This window comes from Vipera ursinii (genome assembly GCF_947247035.1).
Source record: "Vipera ursinii genome assembly, chromosome: Z".
Taxonomy (NCBI): domain Eukaryota; kingdom Metazoa; phylum Chordata; class Lepidosauria; order Squamata; family Viperidae; genus Vipera; species Vipera ursinii.
In genome coordinates this window covers 39,789,483-39,815,423 of record NC_139517.1, presented here as the reverse complement: position 1 = coordinate 39,815,423, position 25,941 = coordinate 39,789,483, and the positions used below count along the sequence as shown (strand labels likewise).

Below are 25,941 nucleotides of genomic sequence, written 5' to 3'. Positions count from 1 at the left end.
GTAAGAGCTAATTGAATTTCTGGGGGAATGTCTCTATGTTCATTAAAAAAAATAAAACTTCAGTATACTCAATTTAAATATGTAAATAATTATAGCAACTACTTGTTTGTACTAAGTAAGAATCACATTCAGATGATTAAAAAGAAAACTTGTAAATTAGGAAAAAGTTGATTTTCCTCTCCTGCTAAATTGAGATAGTCAAAGTGAGACTAAAGAGAGAGAAATAAAATAAAATTGATTGATAGGGTGGGATCTAGATCCTTAATAAGTTAGGATGTTGCATTTCCTCATGTTAGTGAGTTATTGATATTGCAAAGGACTATGGGATACATCTTTGTGATTATCCTGTTTTCCAGCCCAATTGTATTGTGATTCTAGAGATAAGCTGCAGTAACCCTAGCAATGCTGAGCAGATTTAGAGATATACCTTACTCTAAAACATCAATACATTTAGCTAATACAGGTTTTCTGTTATAGATTCCATTGGGTTTGCAGATTTGTAGTGAGTAGACTGGAACAAATATAATGTTACAAAACTATTACAGGAATCTGATTCAGTATGCAAAAGGATTTTAATAAATGAATGAAATGGGGTCAGGAAGAAAAAATGTGTAATTTAATTTACAGGGTGGAAAAAAAGTTATAGGAAGACAAGTACTGACAGATTATATTCAAAGAAAGAATACCAAATCATAGCTGGAATAATATATCTATGGACAATGCAAAGGACTGTGATAGGCTAATATTTTGTTTGGCATATTAATAAGTTGCAGAAGTACTTTACTGGATTCATCAAATGTCCCGATTATGGATGTGAATGCAGCACTATATTTTTGTGACATTACCACTGGTGTTTGGAGCATAGCCATTTGCAATGGATATAAAATAGTCTCATTTTCTATTTTTGCCATATACATATATAGTTATTTATGGACAGCTTGATAAATTGCATGAATCCTACTTTTGTTTACCAAAACAAGCCATTATGCAAAAAAAAAACCAGCTTCACCCTACAGTATTCCATGGAACAAGTCTTAACTTTTCTCCATTCTTGACTGATAAGAATGTTTTCCAAATCCAAAACAGGCTTCCGCTTTAGTTATGCTGCTTTCTTTGGGATGCTACTGAGTTTTGGGTTTCTCAAAAAAGATTCTCTGTAAGGTGATCCTTGTAAGAGAATCCCTGCAGGATTCTGCTTTACGTTTTAGTGGCCTGGATATGCTACTTGAATATTAAATTACTGTAAAGTTCCAGGCTCCTTGTAAAGACCTTTATCTACATCTTCAACTATCTTATGGCAAATTTTTCATTTATCTGAATGCCATCTTTCCTGTTGGCTGATCTGAGAAATCCTCTGGCCTTTCACTGTGATCCCCCATTTCCTTCAGAGCACTCCTAGGATGGTTCTATTAGCCGTGTCTCCCTTTTTTGAAACTCAGCCCACTGTGTTGAAATATTTGACCTATCACTGTGCTTTCCTCCCATATAGTCGTGCATTATTTTGATTCTTTTCCCAGAATTAACTGTCTTTTAATAGACTATATGGGGTTGTTTCATACACCTCATTGGACATGTACACACTGTTGTTGTGGAAATGAACATACAAGAGCAATGTATGTACACAAATACACGGCAGAATACAAGTACAAAAAACTGTGGCTTCTTATGACTGTAGCATTTATTGTAGCAGGTTGCTCTTGAACATTTGATTTTTCTAAGAATTCCTTATCAGAACCACAGAGAGAAAATAGGATTAAAGAAGTAAAAATGCTTGCCTTTTGTCAAACGAGAAAAATCTGCATTACTCAGAATGGGTTAATTTGTGAGGCTAAGCTCCAAAATGGCAAAAGAGAAGTACATCTCTGTTAATAGACATCTTACAAAATATTCAGCACATGCAAATTAAGGCATTCTAGATAAAATTCTGATAAGCCAGAAATCTGCTCTTGATTCTACCACCCAAATCTGTCCTTTTCCTCTTCTGTTCTAGCTTTATCAGCCCCTTGTCTCTGAATGTGCTTGCTTTCTGTCCAGTTGGAAGACCTTCATCCATCGCTTTTTTTTTTCATTTTTCTTCTGTCCCCTCTCTTCACAGCTGTGTTTCACTGTTCTGGGTGGCAGATTTGGGAAATAGGTCATAAAAGCACCAGTGCACCTTGAACCCTAGTGGTGCTGCTTTTAGCTTCATTGTCTTTCCATTGATATAGATTTTATGGCTAACCCTTGGCCTAAATGCAGCTGGTCCTCAATCCTGTACTGGCCCTAGGGTTTTAATATATGTGGCACTTTAACCCCTAGAAGCCATTTCTTCTGCTAATAATACTATAGCAAGAAGCTGCTTTAGGAGCACAGTGTGGATGCTTTCTTTTACAGCCCTATCCCTCTGTATCCAAAGCATTAATGCCTTCATATTTAGCATAGAGTATAATATACTTCAGGTAGTGGGTAGGGCGCCTAGGCCATAGCTCTTAGTACTGTGTGTGCCCCCTACTCCCAACCAATTTTTTTAAAAAGTGATGTGCAACATTTAAACTTTTTTTTAAGATGAAAAGACATTCAAATGACCTTAGGGACATGGCCAGTATATTGTTTCTTCTCTGCCCGCTGATGATTCAATGTATATTTTTGATGTACCATATAAATACACACACATATACACACACATATATATATTATTAAAATGTTGAAATAAAAGTAAAAATATTTTGATAATCAAATTTACTTGATCTCCTGTGTTGCTTGATCGATAAATTCACATTGTTGGGCTAAAATCAATGTGTGCTAGATTCAAGTCCATCTTCGACCATGGGAGCTCACTGAGGGAATTAGGGCCAATCACTTTCAGCCCAAAAGGCCATTGTTGTGGCGAAAATTGGGGAAGGGTGGTCCATAAACTCCCTTGAACAGAAATTAAACATTTTAATAAAAGGAAAGAGATGTCAGCTGTCTTGACATGGTAGTGGATGATGGGATATATCTGCAATTCATCTTCAGGTTGCATTAGACTGCAAGTTGAAATGTCTTAGGAACTTTTCAATTTCTTGAGCAGCTAGTGCAGCAAATCCATTATTACTACTGAGAGTCTATTACATGATTACAACAGTGTACAAATGTGATCAATAATTAATTTCAGAGCTGGCATCTGTCACAAAAGAGCCAAGAGAAGTATTTTTATACAATGTATACAAGGCTCTTGAACCAATACTTGACTAAAAGAATACTGTAGCGATGAAGGCCTGGTATGTACAAACCTTGGATGAGATAAATGAAACTGTTCTTGGGTTGTACCACTAAAAATTGTACCTTCATAAAATAAAATCTCTCTGGCTGTTGAAAACTAGTTATAATGAAGAATTCTCCACTAAGATCTTTTTCATCCCAGTTTTATCTGTTTAGTGACTTTTCTTGGTGAGGGGTGAGATAGATCTTTATTATGAGCAACTTACAGACACATTCAGCTGAGGCATGCTTTATTGAATGCAATACATTTTGTTGCATTTGCACAACACATGCAATCCAAAACAGACTTTGGAATATTGCAACCAAAAAAAAAAATACAACCGTAGATTAAAAGTATATAGGCTAAGCTATATAGCTAAAAGAATATAGGCAAAGACAAGTTTTCTTTTGAATACTCCTCAGGATGTTGCATTTCCTCACAGTTAGGTCAGTAGGAAAGAACTGACCTATCAATGCAGTAGAAATTCTATACAATCTTTTTGCAGTGAACGAAAACTATAGAATACATGACAGTTCCCATTTATTTCTACTAGCCTTGTGTAGGATAGCTTTTGAGTGCACTGGGCTTTATTTTAACGTGTACATGAATACCAGGGAAGAAAGCTTTCCAACCTAGGCTCCAAAAATAATTCCTGTTAGCCCAGACCAAGTTACCTTACCATACAAAGGAACTTTAGTCTATTGAACCCAGGACTTGGACCTGAGGCAGTTTGGAGTTCTTTTTAAATCTCTACTATTAACAGACAATGAACATCTTGACTGATTCTTATCAAAGGAATACACTGTGGACCAATCCACTGGTCAATGTTTGGTCTCATCAGTTTGCTACATTTTGTCTCTATAAGCTCAGATGTGTGTTTTCCAGAATCCTTGATGATCTCTTTGTGGTCTTTGCTTAAGTTTGCAATTGATAATCATTATACTTCTTACAGAATAGAACATCAGATCCCTACATGCCCTCTTTGACCTTCTAGAGGCACTAAGAGAAGATAAGCATGCAGAGGTATTCTTGCTATGTATGTGCCCACACAAATGTATGCCAGCTGAGCTTTTCATAAACTAGCTTGGCACACGGACAAACGACATGTTGTTTCAGCCAACTTTTTTTTAATTGAGGCATGTGTTTGCAAGTAAGAAATGATGGCTGGAAGGGAAGGACATGTTAGTTCTTTATTTGGCTCTTAATTATTATTTCCCGTCTACACACACACACATTTTTCCCAGTTTGGCTTCTCAATCAGAAATCAGTTGCAAAAACTAAAATGTTATGAAATAAAACTGATAATAAATGGGAAGATAAAGTATCTCCCACTGCCCCTCTATTTCCTTCTGCAACGTCTCCTTATGCAGATTACATTTATTCTCATGGTTTCTCTACGAACATTTAGTTACATCGAGGTAAGTTACAAGTATGATGGGATATAGTACAGGTAATTCTCAATTTATAAGCATTAATTTAGTGATTGTTCAGCACTGAGAAAAGTGATTTATGACCATTTTTCACTACTGCAACATCCCCATGGTCACATGATCAGAATTTGGACACTTGGCAACTGGCCTGTATTTATGAGGGTTGCAATGTCCTGGAGTCACGTGGTCACCTTTTGCAACCTAATAAAGTTAATGGGTAAGCCAGATTCAATTAAACATGTTACTAACAACTGCAGTGATTCACTTAACAACTACAGCAAGAAAGGTTATAAAATGGGGCAAAACTCACTTAGCTGTATTGCTTAGTAACAAATTTTGGACTCACTTGTGGTTATAAGTTGAGGACTACTTGTATTATACTGTAATACAATTTTTATTCTTATTCCATCAATGAGTTGTATTTGCTGACATTAAATGACATTTATAGATTAATAGACATTCTTCTTTAATATTCCTTTTGCAAATATGTAAGTTTTTTTAAAAAAAAATGTTTTCTTTCATAAAGTCCTTAAATGGAAAATAATTATCTTCAAATTTTTCAACAACAAATATTTTGCCTATAATCATAACTTTATTAAACTAATTTTAGTGCCATTTTTGTCCAATTTAAATATTTCTGTTTAAATTACCTTCCCAATTCTTGCTCACTAATCTACACTGGAAAAACTGGAGAAAATAATTATATTCACATTGATGTTGGGAAAGCTAAAATACATTTTTTAAATTTATTGTTATCTATTCTGACTGGAACACTGTGTTCTGTACTGTATTCAATAAAAGTTGATTCTACACAATTCAGAGCAATGTAGAATCTGTTTTTAATCTGCATCTCAACAATTCATAAGCAACATAGGAATCATTTCTCAATGCATTATGGGATAACAGCCGTACTCTGAGTTGAATCCATTTTATCATGACACCAGTTATATGAGTTGTTACATCCATTATCCAGATCAGGAACACAAGGTCACAGTGTTTGGAAGAGACGTTCACAAAACAATCAAAATAAAATCCAAATCAAGAGAGTTAATGATATATAAAAGATCACTAAAATCTATTATCCCCAAATCTAATTTCTGTTGGCAGATAATGTGCTTTCCCACAAGTTTCTATCTATATGTTTCCTCTTTTCTACAAACCCTAACCCTTATAAAAGTAGTTAGTTTCTAAAAAAAAAACATTCTAGAATCTGTAATTCAAGAACATGGAAGATGGTGGATTAACTTGGCCAGGAGGGCTTCAATATTGAGTGAAGGAATATTCCATTATTATTCTTCCTCATGTTGCTATATCCATGGCCCACCCCTCCCTTTTCCACAATCGTAAGATAGATTTCTGGAAAGGCTGGGATAATTCTAACATGCTACCCTTCAGGTTCCAAATCAAGAATACAACTTAGTACCCCTGACAGCTATTTTCAGATTTAAAGCGCAGGTTCTTTAAACATTAAATAAAATAAAAATAGTCTGAGCAAAAGAATGTTAAAAATCTGACCTTTAATGCGCTGTATTGACTATTTAATACACTAGGCATTGGACATATGCAGGTACTATCTACTTGATTTTTTTAAAGTACTATTTTAAGTGAAAAGTCAAGAAAAAGTTCTACACTTCTGCTCTGGATTTGGAAAATTCTTTCTACCAAGATTAAAAAAAAATGATATAGAGAAAGAGGCTGTAGGAACAAAAGAAGTGCCTCATAGGGTGTCTGCTACTGGTTTCTGCTCTGTGGCAAGGCCAGCCTTGCTCTACATGCATACATTTTTACCAGCAATAGTGGGTCCAACACCTGTGGGTTTCATCCATCCACAGAACCACTGCTTTTGTTCTTGCGGCTGAGCGGGAAGGTAGACTTGCTCTGCGGCTGCGTCATTTTGCTGGCTAAGTAGACAAAGGGGTCAATGAGACTCCGACGGTCAGCAACTGAGGTTTCCCACAGTTTTACTTTCTCTGCCTTTGCCCAGTGTTGGGCTATATCGTGGTCCACTCGGCGTTGTTCCTGCAAATCACATTTGTTGCCTAAAACCACAATAGTCACCTATGAAGATTGGAGGGGAGAGAGAGAGAGAGAGAGAGAAATCTAGATGGCACAATGTCAAATGCACAAAATGCTCCAAATCCCAGCATGCTCTTATATAAATTTTATTAAAAAATATATAAAAAACTATGAAAAAGTAATACAACGTAAAGAAAGAAAAGAAAAAGGGAAGGACAAAGATGCAAAAAGAAAAGATAAAAATAGAAAAAGCTTCCAATTTCCTTTGCAGCAAATACAAATATGACCACATAATTGTCTCTTACTCTATGATTACTAAAATTATTCTATCATGTAATATTTTTAATGTTAAGTTAAATTATTTAATATTAAACTTCAAATCAAAAGCTCACTTTTTTCCCTCCTTCAAGGAAAAACCCAGAAAGGGTTTCCAGGCAAAATAAATGTAGATATTGACTTTTCTCTAATCAAGGTAGTCAGTTTAGCCATCTCTGCAATTTCCATCCTTTTCACCTACACTTTGTGAATCGAATCCCAGGATGCTCTTGACATGGTGGAACAAGGCTACCCAGGATACGTGGATGTCTGAGTCAAGGGAAAACATTCTTTCCCCTTTAGATTTGTCAGCTGAAGGTTGCTTCTAGAAAAACAACAGGATGGGTCCTTCAGTGCACTTAAAAACAATCCCAGCATGCTTGCTGGTGGCATAAATGCCTTTTTTTTTTTTCAAAATATGCCATCCCTGTTTCTTACCGCTCTTAGTTCCTGGCAGCCAAATTGTCTGCCTGAGGGGCCTTCTATTTATCCCATTCTCTGACTCATCCTCAGCAACTGTAGCATTTAGCTGACCTTGGTGGGTTTAAGAAACCTATGTACAGTTAGGACTAGTTCATGTTTGGATGGGAGACCATTAGAAAATCCCAAGATTGTGGATTCGACTGAGAATGCAAAAAAGGAAAGAACAGAAAAAGGATCCCATGAAAATACAATGGCAAATTATTTCCACATTATTGCTGAGCTTGACCAAAGACAGACTTATGTGGCCATACAATCACATACCAACATGACACAAGTATTGTGATAGGAGAGATTATTAACTGCCAATTTTCTGCCTTGATGAAAAGTGGCCAGAGGCCAGGAGCTTCAAATGATGGATGGAAACTCTATTTTCTAGAGTTGGGGGGGGGGGAACCCTCCTATTCCTGAAGTCTCCCTCCCCCAAGAAATTATTAAGCTACCAAAAAACAACCAGATTACAGACAGTCCTCTTTTAATGGCCACATTCCGGATCAGCAATGGAAGTATTAAGCCAAGTGAAATAGCAATTGTGCTTAAAATCTTACTTCAGCTTTCCTTTGCTTCACAGACCTACGAAATGTTAAAAATAATTGGTCACAAAGTTATTTCTTCAGCATTATTCTAACTGTGAACAATCATTGTCCAGGACAACTGGTAAGTGAGGACTACCTGTACTTTTTGAAGACCGAAAAAAATAAGATGTTTGATCAATGTACCCCTCTAAAGATAATCAGCATAGCACATCTTCTACAACTTAAAAATGTATTATTTTTGTGAAATAAAGGTGTAACAATTGTTTCTCCTAAAAAAATGAAAGGTGTAATGGTATGTGGGAATGACCTTGGAAGATGGGGCAGAGAGATGCTGATGTCAGGCTCGAAGCCCACAAATGACAAATGGTGATTCTTCCGAGCTGAGTTCTTTATTGTTTCCACATCTACAAACAGAATCTTGCCTGGCTGAGGACTCCACTGTTTGCATCACATACTCTGAGAATTATTAGGGAGGGGCTGTCTTCACCTCTCACACAAGATATCTATCTTTTATTCCTCTGGAATGCTCTTCTTCCTCTTGGGAATCAACCCCGCTACACTCCATTAAAGATGCTTAAGGAACAGTCAAATAAGTGCAATCCACTCCTGCAGAGTGGGCAGAGCAAGAGTCTCAAGAGGACCCTCCCTAAGTCGAACTGTAGGTGATGGCAGGAGGAATGCACTTTTCAGACTGGCAAGATTCTGTTAACGTAGCTTTACAATAAAATAGAATTATCTCATTTTACTATGATTCCTTCTACACGGTAAATTCTGTCAGACAGAATAAATAGATGAACACCCATTGAAGAGACTATGCTACCAGATAAAGAACAGATGAGAAGCATCAATGCTAAAATAGATTCAAACCAATCTGAAAAGTCCATTTTTGTCATTTTAGGGTCGTTGCAATAAGATCATAGAGGTTATCTCACAATAAATTTCAAACAAATTATGTTATTTTTGTCTTAATAGACACATTTTGTTACTGGATCCCTACTTCTAAAGAACATTAGATTTTTTTGAAAGTTGATTTGAGCATCTACCTAGAACATCCCTGGACTCTTGCTACCCAAAGGCTTTTATGGCATGAGTATCTGGGATGCTAAGAGACAGTTCAGTCTAGTGGTTAAAGCACAAGGCTAGAAAGTGGAAGATCATGAGGTCTAGTCCTGCCTTAGCCATGAAATCAAGCAGAAGAGTCACTCTCTCTCAGCCCAGTTCACTTCACAGAATTGTTGTAGAGGAAATAGAAAAAGGAAAGTCTGTTGGATATGTTTATTGCCTTGAGTTATTTGTAAAAAAAAATACAGGCAATCAATCAACATTCTGCAAATCTCCCCAAATAGGAAAAGCTTCAGCAAAGAAGTTCACCTACCTCCTTCTTATCCTTGTTTTTGTCTATTTCCTTCTTGAGAATCTCCACCCTCTTGAAAGACTCCTTGCTGTCAATACTGTAAACCAGCACAAATCCATCCGTGCAAGAGAAGCAATGCTTGGGCAGCTCCAAGCATTGTGAGGCTCCATCCCTCAAGCCTCGGGTATCATAGAAACGCACCTGTTCACGCAGATTCCGGTCTGTTTCAATGGAACCCATGTAAATGTCTTCCTGGGTTTCAATCATCTCTGAACCTGCAGAGAATCAATCAGATGGAATATAAGAATCTCTACCAAAAAAAAAACCCCTTGATCTTGCTCCTAGAAAGACATACACAGATATCCAGAATAATTTCTGCTAACTGCATTTGCTACAGGTATCCAGAATAATTTCTGCTAACTGCACTTGTTAAATGTTTAACTACGATAAGACATAAAATGGAGCAAAATTCAACAACAGAAATTTTGGGCTCAATTGTGGTCGTGGTAATCAAGGACTACCTGTACATACTAATAACACAACCAAATAAAGCTATTTAATTTTGTCACGTTGCACTAAGCCATATTATGATGTGTTCCCTTTAGGCTTAGCATGCCTGAACCCATCAATCTCCTTTCTTAGTCCTGGTTTATCAGACAGTGTGTTGTGCCACTCAGCCAACTGTGGTTATTCAAAGAAAATTCCTAAGCAGATCATGACTTAGCAGCCAATGAAACAGAAAAGCCTAAAATGTATGACATGGGCAAAATAGCAAAGAAATAAGATTTCCCACGTAACTCCAACACTCACCAACTATATGATTCCCATATAGAAGCTGTTCCAGGATTGAAGTCTTCCCAACTGATGCTTGCCCACATACTACCACTTTGCAACTCTTCCCCATTATCTGGAGGATACAAAGAGGAAAATTTCAAGGATATACTGAAAATAAGCGGTGAAAACATCGAAATGAAGATACATATGCAAACACTACTATTGCTCAAGGCTGGCTTTGGCTGTTCAGAGAGGGAGTCCTACATAATAACCAGATTATCCCAATCTTACATGCTGGTACACAGGTAAGACATGAGCAGAAATTCATGGGGCTTTATAATGGCAAATGCCTGGGCAAAATCAAGCAGAACTAAGATGAAGAACAGTTAATAGCCCTGTTATTTGCAAGAATTAGTGTTTTTAAGGTCTAATAATTTAATATTTGCAAATAGAATTGATTTTTTTCCTGCCATGGTTGGCCTTGTACTATTCACATTTATATTGATCTCAAGGTTTCTCTCTGACAATATAGGAACATTAATGAATTTGCTCAGATCTTGGTGTAGTTCTTTTCTCCACTGTGATTCTTTGCATGAGACTTTCTGATCTGTAGTAACTCATGTATTTGAATATACTCATTTGTCTTATGGTCTGCAGTAATAATTTGCCTTAGTTTTGGATCTGGCTTTACGTGGTGGATTTTGCTTTCCAGTCAAATCAAATAAATTTTTATTCACTCATAGGCCAGCAAATAAACACAAGAGTCACAATTAAGACAAAGGAAAAATATGATTATACTAAAAATATGTGAAAAGAATTAGTTAATATGGTGTATTGTGCAGACTATAGAATAAGTACTTGACCTAAGTTTACAGTCAAAACGAAGTAAATCCCATACATTCTAGGAGACAGAATCAAGGTTACCTCTGTTTCTTACTCTAATTTTACTCTTCTGATTCCTAGATTTTGTTTCTCTACACTGCATGCTTGGTGTCATCACTGAATTCCAATCAGTGCTTGAATCAAACAGGGTTTGCTGATGCTTTTAGAGTTTCAGAGAGAACTCTTCTATCCCTTTAGTTTTTTCCTGACATAATCATGATTACCCTGGAGGAGACATTAACATTTTCCCCTTCTAATCACCCCACATTAATGAGGAGAGAACAGAAAAGTAGCTGAGACTTAATAGCAGTAGCAGCAGCATTGAGTAATTTTAGGTATGGGTAGGATGATAATTTCCTTTTATTTTCTTGTGTTTATCATTTTGGGCCAAGAGCAAGTTCACTTACTTTTCCTAAGTCATTTTTAAACCAACTAGGCACATCTAGAAAGAGGCTGCTTTTTACAATATTATGTTAGTGTTAGAAAAACTGTTTGTCAGAAAGGTTGGCCAAAGAAAAGAATAAGTTGAAGAATAAAAATAACATGTAAGCAGCTTCCAGTACATACTTCTTTTCTTGTAATCCACAGCTAACATTAAAACTGTAAACCAAAAAAATTTTTAATGAAGCAGTGATAAGGGGTTTCAAGATTCAATCTGGGTGGGTCACCAGGACCAGACCCACCCAGATTGGATTCTGCAACATTATCCTAGGACACATATATTTGCCTTCAATCATAAAGGGTTTCCTCTGAGAATGCAGTATCCTATCTAATCATCAGTCTGAATACGTATCCTGTATTATCTGCTTACTCTGAATATTTTTATGAGGGGTCCTTGATAACTCTGAGCTTGGTTGTTTTCTTGCAGTTGTTTCATTACCCAAACCAGATAACATCATGAGGGCTAGCAAGAAAACAAGTTCAGAGAGCACCAAGGCTCCCTTCATTTCAACCCTGAACTACAAATATTCTCTTTTATTGGAATATTTTTATGTCTCTACCAAAATTCTACAATGGAACAGGAAAGCCACAGTATCTCCAAGTAATGTTCTTGCTTTTTAGAGGAGAAAAAGTGAAAGCTATGTTTACCAGTTGGTATTGCTTCTGTGCCACATTTTACTTACTAAATTTTTATGCTACCCATCTCCCCTGCAAGGTAACTCTTATTTTCTATGTACATGAATGTATAGCATAAAATTAAAGCTAAATATATTTAAACATAAAAACAATAATTTTTACTCTGCTCAGATTTACTACAAATTAGCCAGGATTTATCCACACTATTTATCCACACTATAAACATAGAAGAATAAATTTCCACTATTGAGAACAGTTATTCCTTTAATCTTGTGTAGTGTGGGACTGCTTAGAGAAATATCACACTGCAGTGGCAAATGACAAAATTGCTGTCTCTTACATTTCATGACACTTTTGCTCTTTTATTTGTGTATTAATGGTCTGTCAAACAAGGCCTGCCTGGCATCTGATAAAAGCCAAGTTCTCAAAATCCAATGTCATCATTTATCAATCTCCAAGCTCTGCTAGCTTCTGGTGGGTCAGATAACACTCTAATTAAATATCTGGCTGCTGCTCCTTAGAGAGGGGAAAACGCTCATTTGCAAATCTATCACAGATGAAATTAATCGCCGGGACAACTAGCATGCAAACCCACACAATCACTATTGCGCTTCTAAAAGTCTGCAATTTGTCTGAAAACTCGATTAAAAAAAAAGCCAATCCAACGCAACTTACCTTCCCGACCCAGGCACTGCTCTTGATGTTTCCGTGCCGTCTTCAGCAAGGAAAGGAACTGAGGACCAACAACTCGGAATGACTGAGAGAAAAGACGTACGTGGAAACTGCAGCCCACAGCTCCATCTAGAGCACTGTCTCCTGTGTGATTTACTCTCTTGCGATCCAGTTAAGAGGCAACAGCAGCGCACTGCAGTCAAATACAGAATGGAGATACAAAGCTGAGCTCAGCAATCTTGCTATAATCCAAAAAGGGTTCTTCATTTTAAATTTTATGAAAATTATACAGTCAAACGAGGGCTAGTGATCTTTAAACAAAACGGAAGAGTGAACTGAAAGTAATAAAGCATACCTCTTTTCCCTTCCTATCTCTGATTGAATTCACATATTTACACTAAAGCAAATTTTGTTTGGCAAGAGTGCTGGTAGCAGAAAAATGGGAAATTAAAATACATTTACAGTACAAATGACATGAGAATAAATACACGGGGCATTTTGACTGTAAACATGATGCAGAAAAATGTTTAAGGTTTGGGATACCTTCAGTTGAGGCAGTGGCTGTGTTAACGTGGCGTTCTTGATTAACAGATCTATGGTTTATGGAATTAACTCAATTTTCTGATTTTCACATAATACACTGAACAATACATCCAATACACAGGTTGGCTTTGCAGAATACATTAGGCTGAAAGACAGTTGATTCGTTTTTAGTATCGTGTTCATGCAATCAGACCCGTTTTATTGAAGAAAAAATGAATTCTTTCTCCTGGAATAAAAACATATGACTGTATGAAATTGTCATCTAGTGCTTTTTAGTGTATTGCTAGGCATCTAACAACAAAACCATATTGCTTTTATTGCTAGAAGCCTAGCAATAGAGCACTAGAAAGCAATATTGATTTTATTTGTGTTAAGTACACTGACGTGCATTTTCTTTTATACTGTATGCTGTGTTGCCTTTGCCAAAAAAATAGATAAACTTTTATAAAATTCTGTAAAACCGTATTTTCCATTTTTATTGCAGAAGAAACCTGCTCATCTACAGATAGAACTTTTTCCTAAGTATAAACAGATTCTGAAATATTGAAGCCCAATGCTATAAAAAAGAGATCTGGAAACAGATCGGTCCCGACTTCCACGTTTTTCAACATGTTTTAGTCCGAAGATAAATGATTACTTCCAACTCCTGTTGTCCAGTCCCGGGACAAAAAAAAAAATAATAATCTTGGGAGGATTCTATCGAGTCCTCGCCTCACTCTCCTCCGAACCGGAAGTGACCTATCTACCCGTGATTCTTCTGTCTCCGGATATGGAAGGAGGAACTTCCGCCTCGTTCCTTTTTATTTTCTCTCTCTCTCTCTCTTTCTCTCTTTCTCTCTCTCTCTCTTTCTCCGGCTCGCCGGCCGTTGATTGCAGCAACAAGGAACCAAGATGGCGACGGCGGGCGGAGATTGCGACGTGATTATGGCGCCCGCGGCTCCTCCAGCGCTGGCTTCGCATTCCGAGGTCCCACTGATGTTGAGCGAAGAGGACGAGGGGACGCGCAGGTAAGCCTTCCACCACTTCTTCTGCCCCTGGAAAGGACTTTTTGCCCCGCGGAGGGGGAGGGGCTGCTTCGAAGCCGGGGGAGGACAAGAGGCGGAGCCTCCTTCACTGCCATAGGGGTGGGTAAAAATAGGGCTTCTTTTAGAAAAGTAGCTTGGAAGGCGGCCTATGTGATTTGGCGTCATTGTCATTTGTTAGCTCTTCCTCCAAAGGATCATGAATGAGAAAATTCAAGTTGAAGGGAAGTTAAGAGAACCTCTCACATTTCGGGACAATATACGTCTAAAATTCAGAGCGTTGAGAAATAAATCTGGACTCTTTACTTAGGCAATGAATTGCTGGATGAAAGAGACCTACAGTCTGATTAATATTTACACTTAACTGAATTTCCCAGGTTCAAGGTAACAGGATTCAAACTGGAGATTTGCCACAGTAGGCAGTGAGACATCTAATCTGTACATTTTGTGTTAAATCTTATTTGGGGGGGAAACATCTTGAATTTCATTTTGGATTATTATGCGGCAGTGAATTTTCCCATCTTTATTTATAAGATGCACAGTCACTGCATAATAGTGTAGGCAGTTGCAGGTGAAAACTAATGCAGTCTTTTTTTAAAAAAAACTGGTTTGGGTGCCACTTGGTTTATAGCAGGTGACTCCTCTCTTGTGAGAAAAATCATAGAGGAATCTCTAGCAAAAATTAATAGCTAATCTGGAAGTTTGTAGTATCAGGCTTTGGCTGGCTGGGCAAACAAAGAAAAGGTGAAGAAAAAATGAATCTGCTGGCTGTCATTGATTACAAAATTAGATGTATGATTTGAAAAGAATTCCTGTTTCTCCTGTTATTCAAAAGATCACACCTTGTTTCAGATGTCTTTTCTGTCCTACAGCTAAAGGTACCTGTCAGTAAACGCTTATTATACTTATAAATAGAAACTGTGACATACATAGCTGGGTTGTAACACATGTACTCCTGGGACATTGGATGATAGCCAACACTTATAATTGGCAGTTTGCAAGGGTGCAATAGTGTGGGGTTATCCTCAGGGGAACCTTCTGAATTGGATAAGTGAGCCATAATTTATGTTAGCAAGCTTGGCTAGGTTTGAATGAGCCTTCCAGCTAAATATTCCACAATGGAATTCAAAGTATTAGATTTCCTAGAGACAGTTGATCACCAATTAAAGGTATTGATTTTTTTCCTCCTCCAAGAGTACAATGTGATCTACAATTTCCAACCTGGATTCAAATAGTGAAACTGAATAACTTAGTTTATTTATTTTATTTATTTATTTATTTGATTTACATACCGCCCTTCTCCCGAAGGACTCAGGGCGGTGTACAGGGCAATAAAAATAAGAATACAGGATACAAGATTTAAAGTTAAATGATATTGCCCAATGTAGTAAGTTAGTTAAAATAATGTTAAAACCCCAAACCCATCAGACCAGGCCGGCTTGTTCGAATAGATAAGTTTTTAGATCACGCTGGAAGGAGCGAAGGTCGGGGGGCCATCCATAGTTCAGCCGGTAAGTGGTTCCAAAGAATTGGTGCGCCCACCGAGAATGCTCTCCCCCTGGGGGTCACCAGCCGACATTCTCTGACCGGTGGTACCCTGAGGAGGCCCTCTCTGTGGGAGCGTACAGGACGGAGGGAAGTTAACGCCGGCAGTAGGGAGTGAAGGAGAATTAAAACAACTTCCTAAAAGAACTATAATTTTAAGATTATTAAACAATTAATTGCAGTTAAGTGTGATTTGTTCAGTGCACCATAGTTAAATTATAGTTCAATATGATATATGAATCCAGGCATGGGTTATTGTACCACAATGTTAGATAATAGTTGAGAGTGTAAAAAGTAGAGTTGTGTCTTTCAGTACTGAGGTAGAAAGAAGATATGTACTACATAGGAGAAAAAAAGACCATATTATATCTTGCATATCAGGCATCCATAATGACTAACCATTGTTCCCAGAGCATGTTTCAGAATCCTCTGCAATATTTACAAATTCCTTACCAACTGTGTGGGAAGGATTTTCTCCAATTTAAAAACCACTCCAGTACAACTTTCATAGCCTGAATGGCCTACTCACATCCTGAGAATATGTATACTGCTTCACAAAAAAGGGCATATTCTGGGTTTTGGAAGAATTTCTGTTTTGGGACAACCTCTACTAGGATTGTGCAGCATTTTGTAATTATGTTTTTGAGATCATGGAAACAAAAATGTAACCTATTTGCTTGGAGCAAGAGTGAAATTGCTTCAAAACTGCTGGTATTAGGATTAGGGTTAGAGTTTTCCCTAAACTACTGTATGATGCTTGGAAAACATAATTGTGTTAAGATATTGCAGATAGGTACTACATTTCTATTTGGAATAATGCATAATCCTAGTATCTAAAATGAGAATATATCCTAGCATAAATGTACACTGTCAGGGTAAATTCATTAACTGTGATGGTTATAAAAATCTAAATATGGCATGTGTTAACCGTGAAGATCAATAATACAATATTTGCTATTCTTATTGGAATTTCAAGGCAGGGCATTTGATTCCCAATTGTGAGCAATTGGTAGTTTTCTTAATGAGGGTCTTCGGTGTTCTTAGAGTTTGGTTGTTTTCTTGCAGATATTTCATTATCTAAACTAGGTAACATCATCAGTGCTCTGATTGATGCATCAGATTGAACACTGATTGAACACTGACCTAGTTTTGGTAATGAAACATCTGTAAGAAAACAACTAAACTCAGAGGGCACCAAGGACCCCTCATTTCAATCCTGACCTACAAATATTCTCCATTATTATCTTAAATGTTAAAAGCTTTGAATATTAAAATTGGGAAATATTGTATACTTTTATATAGTTACATGATTGGTCTGGAGTGATTGTTTTCAATGTCCTATTTATATGACTTATTGAACTGGTTTGAGTTATGACACCAGGAAAATTTGGTAAATAGAGCAAAAGACAAAAGTTTCTGCTCCCTGGTCAGCTTTGTTGTTTTGCTAGACAAAGTGGGGTTTTAATTACTTTTTTTTCCTAATTACAATGGAAATTATATTGTAGAGAGCCCCCAGGGAAAATGGGGGTTCTCTAGGCATTCTCTGCCCTTGGCTGATTGGTTCTCTCTTTTCATCCCTCTTCCTGCAACCACAAGGGAAAACAGGGCAAAAAACAGGTTTGTGTAGGTATGGTACTCAGTTATGCTACCCCAGTTTTTATTCCTAAAAATTTCACTCTTGCTAAAACAAAGTGGGAAAGAAAATAAATCTTTGACTGGGAAATTTACAAAAAAGAGCACTGAACCCAGTCATTCCATCTCGTGCAGAGGGTTTTTTTTTTCTTAGCTGGAGAGTGGAATTGTTTTTCTACCATTTTTTTTTTTGCTATGGTCGTTAAGGGAATATGCAGGTAGTCCTCAATTTACAACAGTACATTTAGTGACCATTCAAAGTTACAACAGCACTGAAATAATTGACATAACCATTTTTCACAATTATGACCTTTGCAGCATTCCCATGATCATGTGATCAAAATTCAGACCCTTGGCAACTGGTTCATACTTATCACGGTTGCTGTGTGCCTGGAACATGTGATCACCTTTTGCAGCTTTCTGACAAGCAAAGTCAATGGGGAAGCCAGATTCATTTAACAACCATGTTACCAATTTAACAACTGCAATGATTCACTTAACAACTGTGGTAAGAAAGTTCATAAAATAAGGCAAAACTCACATAACAAATGTCTCAATTAACAACATAAATTTTAGGCTCAATTGGCGTAAGTCAAGAATTACCTGTAGTGGTAAATGTTGAGTACATTCTAATGGTGTTTTTTTTTTTGCCAGAAACCAGTAAAGAAAGCCAGAAATTGACAAAGAAGATCACAGACTGCAGTCACTTAATTGCAGTTAATGCTGTGACTGGCTACCCAGCACCTGGGGGCGGGGAGGGGACCGCTACCAATTATAATAGTTTTAAAGGCTGTAAAGCACCAGTTCCATGGTCATTGTAAATGCAAATGGCTGTTAAGTAACCTTTTGTAAATTAAGGACTTCCTGTATGTATTTGCCCACAAAATTACCAACTGAAAAGAATATGTGTAGCTCAGAATGCTTGGTGCTCTCTGAACAAGGTTATTTGCTTGCAGACATTTTATTACCCAGTTAGGTAACATTATCAGTGCTAATGAGTGTGGGGCGCATCATTTGTAAAGGTATTTATGTGTCTATTGATGTACATCAAAAACACGTCAAGCAACAACAATCATAGCATCACCATAGCACACAAACCAACTAAAGTCCTCCAAAACATCTTAAGTAAATTAAAGGACCCAGTAGCCCAAGAAGAAGAAAAAAAAACAGGACTCATCTACAACAGGGGTCCCCAACCCCCAGTCCGTGGACCAGAACCAAGCTGCGGCATGCCAGCAATCGGTCTGCACAAGCAAGCAAAGTCCTATCTGTGGGATGCAGGCAGCACACAAAACTACACACCATCCGGTCCACGGAAAAACCTCTCTCCACGGAACCAGTCCCTGGTGCCCAGAAGGTTGGGGACCTCTGATCTACATCATACAGTGTAAGTACTGTAACAGCTACTATGTAGGACAGAGGATTACAGAGCACATCCATGAACAGCAACTAGCAGACAGAAGATACTGTGAAAACTCTTTAATCTCACAATACATGGACAGGCTCAGCCAAACTAGCTCTGCAACAGCAATGCATAAGATCGTTAAAATCACATAGTTATTATCTCAAGATAAATGTTAGAAATTAACTCTGTAGGGATATTCTTTGAATCTTTGGTGTTACCTAGTTTGGGTAGTGAAACATCTGCAACAAAATAACCAAGCTCAGAGAGCACCAAGAATACCTCATTTCAATTCTGAACTACAAATGTCCTCCTTTATTGAGACTCAACCATAGTTTCAACTGGGAAATGGAGTGTCCAAGACCAAATTAAATCCAGAAACACTAAGGAATTCCTGGAAGCCTGGCATTCAGACAAGGAGAATTCAGGTAAATCAGCTGTCAGTAGACACAAATCACACATTTATACACAATTCAAAGGAAACAATTAACAAGGAGAACAAAAAGGCATCCTTTCCCGAAGACTATATCCAAATAAGCAGGGATTAACATCAGACAAATAAAAAAATATGCCCTAATCAAGGCATTACCAAGGAGAAAACCACATCTCGATCAACATTGACAGGGCAAGCTGTTGTATATAAACAGGGAGCAGACCTCATACTCATTAGCACAGGTGATTTACTTAGTCAGGTAATGAAAATGTCTGCAGGCTTAGTTAGTCCCAAGGACTTTACAAATTAACTGCAATTCAGAAAATAGGAATAAACAATCCCAAACTGCTAGGTCCTTGTGATTCAGGAAATTCAAACTTCTTCAGATTTCTTTTTCTTTCTTCAGAGGGGCAGAGCGTGCAAGAATTCTAATCAGTTTGTTTGTAAGGAAATTTCTTCTAGGTACTATTGACTGCCTCTGAAGTGAATTAGAGGCTTCAGATGTTTATACGATTCCCCTTCCTTCATAGCAATTGTAAGGTGTAAAGAGGAAATGTATAAATAAATAAACACTAAACTCTGCCTAGGAGTTCTGATTAGCTGAGGTTCCTATATGAAATTGTTCTTCTGCTTTTGCTCTAAGAATACTCATCCCATTTTCAATAACAATTGTGAAGCAATAAAAAAGAGGTATAGCTTGAGATTTTCTGATGATGTAGTATAATAATACACAGTCTTCAAGATTTAAACATGCTAAAACAACATAGTTGTGATATTTTCATGTCGCTTTTATTTGATAATTATGGCTGCATAGAATAATGAGGAATAAAGGCATGTTACTGTTCTAACTTTTTAAAAAGTGATTTGTTTGGCAGTTTTGAGTTTTTCACAATTTTGAGCTTCTTTAGTAGAGGAAACTTCTATTGTCTCAGTAATGGGTTTCTTTTTCTATTCAGAGAATAAAATCAAGCTCTAAATAACAGAGTTCGGATATCTGGAGCTCATTAGTTTACAGGAAAAGAAAACCAAAGCTTACTGAATATCTGGCAAGACAACACAATATCTGGCACAGCAGTGTGGTATACATCACAGGAAAGGGAAATTTTACTAAAGGTTTTGAATCAAAGTATGATCACTTTGGGATCAAGGAAAATCCCAAAGACATAAGTTTGAAATGTATGAGAATTTGGAAAAAAAATTGCAAATCTCTATGTTATAAAAGTGCTTTTTCAGCATTTTATACATTTTACATTTTACTTATTTGACTTCAGTTGTTTGCAGTAGACGCTAGGCGACACTGGTGCACAGATGAATGTTTATTCACATGCTACAATAACTTGCATTATGCTAATTCCACTTCCATCGTGCAAGTTAAAACTGCCCTTACAAACTATGGCAGAGGCTCTGCAACATTCACCCTATTCCGCCCCCTCCCCACATCTGCTTCCCCCTCCCTCCCTGCCGTGCCAGACTCACCTTGCCAGGGTTTCTTTCCCTTTGAGGGAGAGGAGAGCCGGCTTGGAAATACTTTGCGCACCGAGAATGGAAGTTTCTGGAGTCCGTGATCTCGCGCAAGTGTTGCGCCAAATCACAGACCTCAGAAACTTTCATTCTCTGTATGAGGTGTTTTTGGTGCCTGTCTCCTGCTCTTGCCCCCAACTCCTTTCTGCCTGAGGGCAGGCCTGAAGTCTTCAACTGAGGGAGAAGGCCAGGCCCCTCATACCTGTGTCCAGCCCACCGGAGCTCGCTGTGCTGGGGGAGAAAGTGAGGCCTCCTCCAAGCCGCCCGAAACAGGCTGGGGGAGGCTTCTGCGTACCTCTGGAGGTCATATCCAGACATCAGAGGCGGCCTCCAAGCCATTTGCGCCTGGAACGGAGATCAGGGGAGGTTTCTGCATGCCTCTGGAGATTGGATCCAGGCGTCGGAGGCATCTTCTAAGCTGTTTCCTCCCGGAACAGAGATCAAGGGAGGCTTCTGCATGTCTCCGGAGGTTGGATCCAGCCTGGATCCAACCTCCAGAGGCATGCAGAAGGGTCCCCCAAACTCCATTCTGGGTGCAAATGGCCTGGAGCAGTCCTCCGAGAGCTGGATCCAACCTTCAGAGGCTCCGTTCCAGGCGGCATCAGCTTGGAGCAGTCCTCCGAGACCTAGATGCGACCTCTGGCAGGATGCAGAAGCCTCCCTTGGATCTCCATTCCGGAGGTGGCAGCCTCATGACTCCGGAGTTGGGGGGAACACGAGGCAGGCTCTGCAAACAGTGCGAGAGTTCACGCACCCATTCTCTGCAAAAGAGGATTGGTGCCTGAATGTGTGCGATATTATGACATCCAGGGGCTTCCATCGACTCTCCTGTACCTCGAAAGCAGGAACCGCAGCAGAAAGAAAACAGATCTTTTCAAGGTAAGTGAGTCTGGAGCAGCAAGAAGGGAGGGGGAAGCATGAAGTATCTTAGTAGGTCGATTAGGCCTGGGGGGCCTGTTCCATCACTAGGGTCTCCCATGGCCTTCCCCACCCTGGACACCTCACGTGCACTTAACGAGCTGCATGTGTCTTAACAAGCAAGGGAGTGATCTCATTCGAGGTATAAGATTCACTCCCACAAGTTTTCGAGTTATGAGCTGAATGTGCAGGCTCTAATACACTTGTAACTTGAGGACTACCTGTACGTAACTTGAGATAGTCCTTATACCCTAGTTTATGTGATTTTACTGATCTTATGCATTGCTGTTTCAGAGCTGATCTTTGGTTTATGAAATTTTTGCTCTTATAAAAAATCCTTGTGGGCTATCCCAAAGATGCTTTTTACAAAACGCAACTGGATTTTCTTGTTTTCTTTTTCTTTGAAAACATTTCACTTCTCATGTAAGAGAACTATTCTAACTTCAGTTAGAACTGAAGAAGCTTCTTCGATGAGAAGCAAAACATTTTCAAAGAAAAAAACACCAAGAATGCCCAGTTGTCTTTTGGGAAAAGTACAACCATGACCTGGATGATTGAGAATCTCCATAGATACTCCTTGTATACTAGTTTTTCTAATCTAAAGAACTCCTGCATATGTGTAATGAATTCCTAATGAATTGAGACTGTGCCTAAGAACTTTATGCAATCTCACATTTTGTGCAAATGAAATATTAGACTGTTGCTCTATTTAAATCACCAATCGATATAAAAGATGTACAACCCTTAATTACATCTGCACACTGTAGGGAACAATCAGTAGTAGAGAGAAAACTACTATTAACACCATTGCTTATCTTTTTTGTTGCCATGTATGTAATGCCAGTGCTCCTTAGAAGTCTTTGCCCAGAATATGTCCTATATAATTTTGTTGTCCTCTCAAGATGTCACCTTAACCTTGACATCTAAGAACTTTTTTTTTAACTGTTCAACTTCGTGGATATCTTTTACTGTTTACCTCTTCACTACCATAACAATCTATGGTATCACATTCAAGAGGCACCTTTCCTAGCATAGCTATTTGCTTCACAGAAGCTTAGAACCATAGGGAGATATTTTTTTTCTTTTTCTTTTTTTAGTTCTTCATTGTTGCTCTGTGTCTCACCCCCAGAGTTCACAGATGGACGCCAACTTCTTGCCCAACAAAAAGACCTATTCAGGAAATTAGATAGTATTTTTAGCCAAACCAGATTCTTTCTTCAGCTTCAAAAGCAGCAAGTGGGGAACGCAGCCTACATCAGCGCAAGCTTTACAGAATGACCTCATTCAGACTATGGCATCTGTTGGAAGCAGAAACAACCATTTGTGATATCAGGAGATCCTGACTTCCCTCTTGTTCTGGCAGCCGGTCCTTAGTAAACAAGAACAGGACTCTGTTTCTAAAATTGCATCTTAAAACGTAGAACATTCATTAAATGGATAAAAGTGGGTAGATTTTAGTGCCCAAGTTTCTACTGTGTGGTTCGAGATTTAAAGAAACTGCAACTTTTTAGAAGTTTTCTTAGAGATTAAAATGGGTTAATAAGTAAAGGCAGTTTAACTTTACTGAAACATGACTTGCCTGGAACCCCTACCAATTGTGTGTGTGATCTGCAGTGGGATGGTGATAGATATTCTAATACAATTCCAATTTCTGATGTTATTTTTTTTTCTTTGTCTTTATAATTATTGTAGCATACTGGTACAATGCAAATGTTGTGTTTTTTTAAAAAAAATCATTTTACTTTATTATTATTTTACTTTATACCTTAACAAGGAGCATAAATATACCTTAAGTATCAAGTCCTTGTGAGCATTGGCCTTTTTCTATTTTGTTGTTTTCCAAAAAAAAAAGAACCATTTCTCTCTGATACATCTTTGGGGAGTTATAACTTGTTTACATTTAAAAAGTCCAAAATCAAGCCATGATTTCATATCCTGCTGTTATGCAATAATAGTTTCACTACATTCTGATTGTTTTTCGCTTGCTATGGAGAATTGTGAGCCTTAAATATAGATACCTCTAATCTCTTCTTGGCAACCCCCCCCCCCCACACACACACACAAAAACATCCCTGGTGATTTTGAAATCGCATATTCACAGTTAAAAATAGTGGGAATAGGAACGTGGATCTTACTATACCTATTGGATTAGATGTGCCATCCCTCTCTTAATCCTTAATTTTTTTGTAGGCTAGGACAAATCAAAGGCATTGTAACTTTCTTGAATTAAACACGATTGTCTACACTGAATGTGAGCAGTATGTATTTTAGTCTTGACCTCCATCAGCCTGTTTGAAATGAAATGTTTTTGGATTCATTTGATTGTATTTACAACCTAATCTACTAAACTGCTCCATTCTAATGGGAACTGCCTGAGGGTAGGAGTCTAGAGAGGTTGGCCAGTGGGTTGAGGTCAAAATGAGGTTAAACCATGTTAACACATACCAATACAACCCTCCATTGTTCTTTTTCTCTCTTGAGATTTTTTTCCCCCCTAAATGGCTTGTATTGTCAAGGCCAAACAGCTTTACTTAGCTGTTTCCAGGAGTACTAAGGGGGGTGGGATTCCACTGAAGAAACCAATTTAGAGCCATTAGCTTGGATTCAAAGGTGCTTTTTGTTTCTTATGGTTGGCTGTTGCAATAGCTAGTTTGGGAGTTGAATTCCCAGCTTGCTCAAAAGGTCTAGTGCATTCCTCTGTAAAGAGCCTGCTTGCCAGAGTGCTATATTCCCATTCTGACATAGTTTGATAATATCCTGTATGAACTTGGCAGACCCTAACCTGCTGTTAGAGTAGAAACAAGCTGTTGTCTTCAATAATTCAACTGAATGCAAACTTCACTTAGACTCATGCACATGTAAATAAGTGACAAGCCTCAAAGTCCTTATTAAGGTAGGGGAGAATCAGTGGTTTATGCAATTTCCAGAATTGCATAGCATTTTTAAAAGATAGCATTTTTAAAAGCATTTTCTTGACAGCAACAGAAATGGTTTGCCACTGCTGCTTCTGGGATTATTTATCTTTATTCACACAGTTCACTTTTATTGGTTTTCTTTTTTTTCCTTTTTTTCCATTTTTATAATTTTTATCATTAACTCAAGGTGGCAAACATACCTAATAATCCTTCAAGTGTGCCTCTTGATGGAATTGTTTGTGGAGTGACAGGCTTCAATGAACTCACAAGTGTGACGAGAGGTAGCATGGCCGATAATTTTGGTGTTGTTTGGTATCAGTGTGGGTAGAGATTAAGGATTTGGGATTGTGGCGTTAGACTGCCAACTGGTGTTTGTAGATCCTGTTTTTAAATTGACATGATGTTTGTCCCATGTAGAATTGGTTGTAATTGTTACAGTTGATTTTGTAGATTACATTGTTTCTTTCAACCTTCTGTGTCTTGTCTTTGGTTCTAGATAATTCCTGGTAGAGTGTGATTGTGGATTTGTGGGCTATTACTGTCCTAGGAGTTGGAGAATTCTGGCTGTCATCTCCCATATCAAGCCTTATAGCAGAAGAAGTCATAAAATGACTCAAAACCATAGCTTTACCCACCATCAAACCAAAATTCAGGAGACACTTCGTCATCATCAGACGCTCCCAAATTGAAGAAACACACCACCTACTTAATAACATATTCCCTGGGATCAAATTTACAAGCAAAGAGGAAACAAACAACAGACTCCCATTCCTTGACATCAACATCAGGAGACTGGACAATGGAGAACTGCCGCAAACCTACACACATGGACCAGATCCTCAGTTTCACAAGCAGCCACCCCACTGCACACAAAAGAAGCTGTGTCCAGACTCTTCAAAAGGGCCAGGATACACTGCAGTACCCCATACTAAGAAAAGCAGAAGAGAAACAGCTACTTGATGTCTTTCTCTGTAATGACTATCCAAAAACTTTGTATTCCAACACATAGCACCCAAACCACAACATACCACACAGCCGACCACCATGCAAAAACTACTACCATACACAAAAGGGGTGTCGGAAATGACAGCCAGAATTCTCCCAACTCCTAGGGATAGCAATAGCCCACAAACCCATAGCCACACTCCGCCAGGAATTATCCAAGACCAAAGACAAGACACAGAAGAATGAAAGAAATAACGTAATCTACAAAATCAACAATAACAATTGCAACCAATTCTACATGGGACAAAT

The 25,941-nt window shown here is 38.1% G+C and overlaps 2 protein-coding genes across 4 annotated transcripts in view; one reads left to right on the top strand and one right to left on the bottom strand.

Annotated features, from left to right (window-relative positions):
* Positions 1–3,459: 3,459 nt before the first annotated feature.
* NKIRAS2 (NFKB inhibitor interacting Ras like 2) lies at positions 3,460–14,144 on the bottom strand. 2 transcript variants are annotated; one of them, XM_083378260.1, is made up of 5 exons: positions 14,046–14,144; positions 12,760–12,949; positions 10,162–10,258; positions 9,553–9,626; positions 3,460–6,708 (listed from the first exon to the last, which is right to left on the bottom strand). In XM_083378260.1, exons 3-5 carry the CDS (start codon positions 10,253–10,255, stop codon positions 6,469–6,471), a joined length of 408 nt encoding a protein of 135 aa, XP_083234386.1. In that variant the 5' UTR covers positions 10,256–10,258; positions 12,760–12,949; positions 14,046–14,144; the 3' UTR covers positions 3,460–6,468. The 2 variants fall into 2 exon arrangements, with proteins under 2 accessions (XP_083234386.1, XP_083234385.1); XM_083378259.1 differs by lacking the exon at positions 14,046–14,144 and having other exon boundaries at positions 9,373–9,626; positions 12,760–12,913.
* The window catches only part of DNAJC7 (DnaJ heat shock protein family (Hsp40) member C7), a 37,849-nt gene continuing 25,978 nt past the window's right edge, over positions 14,071–25,941 (top strand). For both annotated transcript variants that reach the window (XM_083378242.1, XM_083378241.1), the window contains exon 1: positions 14,071–14,306. In XM_083378242.1, the coding sequence (XP_083234368.1) occupies positions 14,191–14,306 (116 nt within the window). In that variant the 5' untranslated portion in view covers positions 14,071–14,190. The remainder of the gene's footprint in view (positions 14,307–25,941) is intronic.